Here is an 8,708-nt window from a genome sequence, read left to right on the forward strand (position 1 = left end):
CATGACAGTATGCTGGTAAGTGTATTTATGGTTTGTATGGGTGCCTGACGATTAATTATATGCTGCTGTGGGGACAATAAATTATTTGTTGACTTGAGTCATGGCTGGAACGAATCGTTCGAAATCTCCATACCATGGTCCTACTATAAAGGCGGTGGAAAAAGAAGAGAGTTTCTGGGATAGATTTAGTACATTAGGCAGAAAGAAGGTATCGAAGGAAGGTATAAAAACAATGTTTTTTGTATGGTTTGTTTGTGTGCACTTGTTTGGAAATGTTTCTATAAATACACGAAATTACGTCACTTTTTTTTAGACTTAACGAGGTATTTGTGTACGTTTTGTTTATTTTAATTAATATAGTGCTGTCGTTAAATGCAGGCATGAAATGCTATTTATTAGTTCTAATTATGAAAATGAACAGTTTTTTTTATTAAAATAAACTTATTATTGGTTGGTGTTTTGGAATATGCAGATATTCGTTTTTAATGATTTTTGGTAAATTGCCGAATTGTAAAAAACAAATTTTAAAACGCCATATTTATTTATGAAATTAACAAAGCGTTCATAAAATTTAATCAGTTTATTTCATTAAATAGTTTGTTTTTCTAAGCTATTCTGATTTTAAGAATATAAATGAAGTACAGTTTTATTTAATCATCTGTTTTTGTTTATTACTATTAGGTATACAATATTAATATCAAAGATAAATTTTCAACACCATTTTTATCTTATATATAAGAATTTGGTTTTTGTTATCAAAATGAGTACAAATGAAAAATAAAAATAAATACGTCTATCACGTATATTAAAAACATATTTTTCAGATACTTCTGAATATGTCCTACGTTTAAAATGATTAAATAAAAGTATTTTATATTTGTATCATAAAATTAGACCAAAATAACTGAGAATTAGACAAAATAAATTACAAATCTTTTAATCTAACAGTAAATAGCCTTTTAGGGCAAACATATACGTCGTTTTTTTTATTAAATGGAATTAAAACAGTCACTAAAGTCCATTGCAATGAAATTAACATTTAAATACATACATACAGCGGTCGAAAAAAGAATTCGTCATTAACTAAATTTTTATAAAATGTAATAACAAAACGAAACAAAAAAATTAAAAAAAATAATACAGTTTTCATCGTTTGTATTCTGTTTATTTGTTATAATTGTGTTTATTCCAAAGATTTAACAATAAAATAACAAAAATAGCAATTATTTTGCGAAACACCAAAAATAAAGCAAAAAAAGCATTCGTCATTTATGCATTAAGCTGCACATTAAACATTATAGAAATGGATTAAGTAAAAAAAATTTGGTGAAATAGCAAATAGTCTAAGAACCACCATTCATTATATTATAAAAAATGAAAATAAACAAAATCGGTCGAAAACCATCAAAAATCCGGTCGGTTTAAAGTACTTTCCAAAGCGGATGAGCGGTATTTAGTTTAAAAAAATTCTAAAGCAAATGCCATAAGTTTTTGTAATAATATTTAGAAATATTTGGGAAAAGAGGTCACACCACAATCTATTCGGAATTTGCTTCAAATTAATGGTTATAGAGGAAGAACTTAACAAAGAAACCATGTGTAAACAAAATCAATAGAATCAAATGGCTACAATTTGCAAAGACATGTAAAAGACATGTTCTAGCACAATGTGATTTTTTTGGTTAGAGTAAATTCAACATTATTGGATGCGAAGGCAAGGTAATTGTGTATAGAAAGCAAAATACGGAACTGCAATAACGCAATACAGTTACTACTGTTAAACATGGTGGTGGCAGTGATATGACTTGCGGATGTATGTCGACATCTGGTGTGTGAAATATTGAAGTAATAAGTGGAATAATGGATCATAAGTTAAATATATATATATTAAAGAAAAACTTGATGCAAAATCCAGAAAAACGGCATTGGGTATGATTTTCAGTTCTATCAGGATAATGATACAGAGCATTCTGCGTTAAACACTAAGCTTTGGTTATTATAGAACTGCAGAAAAGGGATAAAAACATCTCCGCAAAGTCCAGACTTAAACCCCATACAACATCTTTGGGTTCATTTGGAGTCCAAATTAAGAAAACGCAGCTTTTCAAACAAGCAATTGATGCAATAGGTTTAAATGGAAAAATGGGCTAATATAGATCCAGCTATGATAGCAAAATTAGTCCAATCAATGCCAAAGCGTTTAAAAGAGGTACTAAAACGTAAAGAACGTTTAACAAAATATTAAATTTTAGTTATTGTTACTAAAATTACAATCTGTTGCATGAATGACGAATACTTTAATTGCTTTAATTTTAGTGTTTCGCAATATAATTGTTTTTTTTGTTATTTAAATTTTTGGAGTAAATACAATTACAACAAATAAACACAATACAAACGTTGAAAACTGCATTATTTTTTTTTAATTTTTGTGTTCCATTTTGTTGTTATTATAGCATTTTATAAAAATTTAGTTAATAACCAATACTTTTTTGACCGCTGTACATATGTTCCTTCGAAAATACGTATTTTCGAAATTATAAAAAGCAATAAAAATATCTAAAAGGTTTGGATTTACATGTGTATGTATATATTGCTCATACTTATACTCAGATTCTTACATTTCTGTCGAATAATATATTTAATTTTTTTTTGGTGTTTAGTGCAAAAAATTCAAGATGAAGGAAAATATGCAATTGATTCTCCTGGGTCTCCTAACCAGTATGATATTCCGCCAGAAGACTATGAACTGCGTAAGTAACTTTACGTAATAAAAGTGTGTTTAATTATATAATTTTCATATTAAAGGGGATCTTGAACAAAGAGCTGTTATAGATCCTCAGTCTCTTAATGATCCCGATGTTGTTAAATTGAAACAAGTTCTTATTGATTGGATAAACGATGAACTAGCTGAACAACGAATAATTGTGCAGCGTATCGATGAGGATATGTATGACGGACAGGTACACTATTTGTATTTACAAATTAATTTTTGCAGATATTATTTATTGATATAGTTTTTCAATACAGCGATGTACTGATATATAATTGATTATATGCAAGCGTAAGGTTTATACAAAATTTGTGATTGCAGCAAGCCAAATTTGAATAATTTTTTATACTACCATGTTATTATTTCAACTTATTCATTATTTTATGACGTCAAAACCGCATGCGTCCACTTCATTATCTAACATTTAAAATGTTTGATTTGTTTTAGGAAATGATGTAAGAGTATTTTGAAGTATTTCACTTCTGACAGAGCGCGAAATGATGATAGTAATATTCTGTGAAACCCTCTTGCTTTTGCTGTTCTCGTAATTGTTGTTGACCATAAAGATGAATATTTTGGTTAATATGGATGTGGACTTATGTAGATTGATAAGAAGAAATATGTTATAAGGGAGGAATGTAGATGGATGCAATTTAAATTAGTCTGGGTCTAATTGAAATAATTTAGACAATTCAAAGGGAAGAAGCCGGGAGTCAGTAGTACTGAAGTCAGTGTAAGAAAGAAAACAGTAATTTGAAGAAGTACAACTGCAGTTAAGGCACTCATTGGTATTTATACATAACGATTTAATGTTAGCACGATGGTTAACATGCCATGGCAGCCGGTTGAACTTTACAGTTTATTTAAATCGAAGCACAGAAATATTGCCGAAGCCGCGTTCAAAAATATGTTGGTTGAAGATTCAGTTTGCATTTTCTATGTTTCTGTAAATTTTTTTGTTGTAGCATCAATATAGGCGTCGGTATATAAAATAGGTGTTATAGAGATGTATTCTGAAAACTTGTGTACTGTAGCAGATAATATTATTGTGTTTAACTCTTCACTTTATTTTTTCACATTCTCGAATTCTGATGACAAAATAGTCCTTATGGTTGACTATTGAATGTAAGTGGTAAAGCCGGTCAAGTGTCAACAGCAAAAGAGTAGCAAACTAATAATGTGAGAAATCAAAAGTTTAATGTGGATGCATATGAAGCCAAAAGCAATTGTATATTGTTATATACAATTGCTTTTATTTATATTTTATAAAATATGATTTATATGAAATGTATACAAGATCTGATTTAATTTAATTTAACTATAATTTGTTTATTCTGAAAATTTTTTTATTGTTGATAAAATGATTATAAACATAAACAAATATTTACAAAATATTGAACATTTTAAAATAACTGTTATGTTTTGATATATGTCTTAAAATCACTGATTTACATTTAAATAATTAAAAGTAAATTGATCAATTAAATGTTAATGAAAAATGTTTATATAACACAGAAAGTGTGGTAAATATGATTCGTTCCGTTTCTATCATTTTACTGTGATTTTGTTCAATTTTTTATTGTAATTTAAAAATCCGAATCGATTTCATAAAATTTGATTAACCTATTTTGTTCCGTATTCGAGTATATATTTCGTAAAGTAAATACTCGTAAATATTTCTTAACATTACATTTACTTAATTATCAGCAAAATTTCTACTTCTTTTTTATATCACCAAACAACTGAATTAAAATTAAAAGTACCTATATATAGTACCTATATTTTTTTCAAACTAATGCAGAAAATTTGTTTTGCTTAATATATTTATACAATTCTTAAAATTAAAATTTTTTTTTAAATAAAATAACTATAATCATTTAAGTAACCGTCCATAAGGCATTTCAAAAAAAAATCGTTTTTGCAAAACTAGATAACTATTAAGTTAAGTTTAGCGTTTTCAGATTCAATGCAGTCAAATTCAAAAATCAGTCTATTGTGAATGTTCACTGGAAATATGTTGCGAAATTCCAATCATCCGCAAAATACATATGAGCATTTCATTTAATAAAAAATTCAAATACATAAATAAATATAAATATAAGATAAAAGTGCTAACCATTGCCGTTCTAATATTTATTTTGTTTTGTTTTAGTTAAATTAATTAATTTATAATGTTTATACAATTCTTATGTTTTATGTTATGCCTTGTATTTTGTAAGCTATTACAAAAGAGCAACTGCTTATTTTAAAAATAACATATGAAACAACAAGAATGCTCGCTTATTTAATCTTTAATGGAAATGTTATTTATTATTTATTAATTATGTACAAAATTTTAAACCATTAATTTCGCTTATATAATGTTGCTGCGCAACGTATGCTGAACACTGCTCTGAATTGACTTCTGAACTGCTTTGAACTGCACTATGTGTGTTCGATTTTGCTTTGTCTATTAATTAACTCTTAAACAGATTTATTTCAATGACTTCGTTGATAATTTTTACCGCCAATACTTTTGTTTATGCAACTACGGAAATGCAAGCCAAGTATGTCGAAAGAGCGTTGTCCAAAAAATATCTAAAGCGTCGTTTTGTGTTTTTCTCCTTTTTAATTATGCTGCCACAGTGCTTTACGTTTTAGTCGTTTTATGTAATGCTACCATAAGTCCAACCTTTTTGAAATTGTTTAACTAATAAGCAGCTTAAATCACTTAGTTGCTAACACTAAAAATTCGTCTATTGTGAACGATTTTTGGAAGTACATATGAAATGTCCAGTTATCTGTCAACCAATGATTTCATTAATTATTCGTATTACGTGTCGTCATTGTTCGTAACAAATACGTTATTTTTTCTATGTATTATTTTGCTGTTAAAAGGCACGAAAAATTATATTCATAATCATGTAAAAAAAATATTCTTATCAATAATTGCAAAGAATTATTAATTTTCAAAATTTCACTTTATTGCACATACAAGCCTAACAAAATCTCCATTTTGAACAGAGTTGCCATGAAAAGTGGTGCTTATATGATTTGTTCTTTTGCGACATGCTTACAAAAGAAAAGGCCTAATGTACATAACACAGAAAAAACATATGTCAAAAATAAGCTTTTAACATATTTTAAAAATGGCAATTTGTTTCAACCAGACTAAATGCTGTTTTTTTTACAACTCTGGAAGAAAATTTGTGTATCTAAGCATATAAATTTATCAAAAGTATAATTTTATGCGTTTACGTACACTTTTATATAAACGCACTTAGTTAAATATTTCATTTCTAATACTTAAATAAAATACCGAAAGATATTTTTGTTGAGTTGCTTATGTTGAAATGCAACTCTGTGTTGACAACTGATAAACTTATTCGATGAATTTATTCGGTAAAATTTACGTCAAAATTGTGTAAACGATTTTTCATACAAGATTTGATACGTAACTTATAAAGAAGACAAATTTGTACCTTTCAGTTTGTATAAGTATCGTTTATATATTCATATGCAATAATTTAAACGTTATATATGTAAGAAATAATATTAATACGCTTATTATTAAGTTCTAAATATTATTTATTAAATGCTAAGTGAATATTGTTTGTTAAATGTTCAGTGATTATTGCTTGTTAAATGTTCAACGCTTATCGCAATACACTCTCCGACCGACTCCTTACACCAATTGTCAACAACTGCTTCGCTTCTCTTCTGTCACTATTGCTACCTGTCATGATTATAGTGATGCCAACCTGTTACATATATAATGTACAGAAATTCTTTAAAATTTTTTACTATTTTATATTAGGTGCTTTCGGCAGTATTTAAGTGTGGCAAAAAAACAGCAAGTTGCTTACTATGAGCGCCAAGTGAGGATATTGGCATCACTGTTATTAGCAATCTGTCAAATGTTATGTTATACAAACAGCAAGTCTTGCATAATGCAAGCAAATTACATTTTGTGTAAAAATAATTAATAATACTATAATTAAAATATATAATGAGCTAAAAGCAAAAACAAAATTAATAATAATTTAGAATATTTATGCCTCAATAAGTATATAATTGTTAGTAACTAATAAGTTGAAAATTTTAAACTGCTTTCAATTATACTTTCTTCACATACTCCTAAAAATGTTTGTATACATAGTTTTAAAATTACAATTTTGCATATTTTTAAAATATTTCATTTTCAACATTTGTGAAACTTTTTAATTGTTGAATTTTTTTTTACAATCTTTTGACATGATTGAAATATTCGTTGAAAGTACGAATGAATGCTCACAATAATTCACTTATTGCCTTGGTAACATTTTTTTCTGTAGTTGCCTAAATGGTTGGCCACTTCACAACTAGGTGCTTAGAAGGTAGTGTAGTTTTGAGTACATTTCAGCAACTTTGAGCAAGCAACTCGCTTTTTTTTGCCACACGTAAAAGCTGCCGAAAGCGCCTATTGTATTATATGAAAGAAATTTCAAAAAGTTATTTTTTTGTATTTTACTTGTTTTATGAACAAAAATCAACTATCTCTAATAAAACATATCTAAAACGGTCAAAAAAGTATTCGTCATTAAATATTTGTAAAATGTTGCAACGACAAAATAAAACAAAAAAATTAAAAAAAAATTTAAAAATAGAATAACAAAAAAACCCATGTTATTGCGGAGCACCAAAATATAAAGCAAAAAAAGTATTCTATGCAACAGACTTCAGTTTTGGTACTAATAACTACAATTTAATATTTCGTTATATGTCGTTTACATTTTATTACCTCTTTTAATATCTTTGACATTGATTGGAGTAATTTTACTGTCATAGTTAGATCTATATTAGTGCATTCGTCCATTAGAATCTGTAGCATGTGTTGCTTGTTTGAAAATCTGTGTTTTTTTAATTTGGACTCCAAATGATGTTCTATGGGATTTATGTTTAGACTTTGCGGTATTATGATTTTTTATGGAAAACCACTGGTCGAAACCAATAACGTTATGGTTTTTATAATAATGTTATATGTTTTGACAAAGAACGGCTGCGCCAATAATGTTATAGGTTTTTTTATCAAGATCGACGGCTGCGCCAAAAATATGTTGTGTTTCAGATGTGAAATAATATAAAAAACACTGTGGTAATTAGTAATATGATTATTATTTTCGTTTGTTATTGGTAAAAACAATTTTTAGTTGCCGCTCTCAATATACACTTATATTAAAAAAAAATTTTTTTTTGTTCACATATATTAAACAATATATATATTTATATTATTTGAACTTCTTCCTGATGTTTATAATTTCAATTAATTATTGTTGAAATTTGATTATTGTAACTTAGATTTATGAAATAAAAAACGTGCATTCATTTAATATTAGTATTTTATTACTCCAATTCAGATTTTAGAAAAAAGAAAAACGTGCTCACTCCATGAGATTTAAAAACGCAAGAGAAAAAACGCAAAACAAAAGTAAAATGATAAAATAAGAAATGTACAACAATAAGTGTTGCCACAATGTTAAAAGCGAATATTTTCAACACTCCCTCTCGCTTTTAGAAATTAAATTTTTACTTAGATATTAACAAAATTATTGATAAGATACAAAAATTTTTCTTTACTTAAAGGTTTTGTAAATACATCTGCTAACTGTTCATTCGTCTCCTTGTACTGCACATCAACTTTACCTTGATCCTGCATGTCACAAGTGTAGAAATATTGAATGTCAATATGTTTCGTTCGTTTCGAAGACTGGGGATTTTTGACCAGTGTAATCGCACGTTGATTGTCTGAAAAAACAATTGTTGGTGAACGCTGTTCATACCCACAATCACACAAAAGCTGCCTAAGCCAATTCGCTGCCTTAGTAGCTGCACAAAGTGCCACAAATTCTGCTTCCGTAGTTGATGTAGCAGTAATTGTTTGTTTGCGTGAGCTCCAAGCAATTGCTCCACCATTTAAGAA

The 8,708-nt window shown here is 27.7% G+C and overlaps 1 protein-coding gene across 2 annotated transcripts; it reads left to right on the plus strand.

The window, feature by feature from the left end:
* On the plus strand, nucleotides 1-4,005 carry LOC119668861 (beta-parvin-like). 2 transcript variants are annotated; one of them, XM_038078528.1, is made up of 4 exons: nucleotides 1-221; nucleotides 2,661-2,750; nucleotides 2,806-2,960; nucleotides 3,218-3,998. In XM_038078528.1, exons 1-4 carry the CDS (start codon nucleotides 101-103, stop codon nucleotides 3,227-3,229), a joined length of 378 nt encoding a protein of 125 aa, XP_037934456.1. In that variant the 5' UTR covers nucleotides 1-100; the 3' UTR covers nucleotides 3,230-3,998. The 2 variants fall into 2 exon arrangements, with proteins under 2 accessions (XP_037934456.1, XP_037934457.1); XM_038078529.1 differs by lacking the exon at nucleotides 1-221 and adding an exon at nucleotides 422-495 and having other exon boundaries at nucleotides 3,218-4,005.
* Nucleotides 4,006-8,708: the final 4,703 nt, after the last annotated feature.

The sequence above is a fragment of the Teleopsis dalmanni genome, chromosome 1 (genome assembly GCF_002237135.1).
Source record: "Teleopsis dalmanni isolate 2A chromosome 1, ASM223713v2, whole genome shotgun sequence".
Lineage (NCBI taxonomy): Eukaryota > Metazoa > Arthropoda > Insecta > Diptera > Diopsidae > Teleopsis > Teleopsis dalmanni.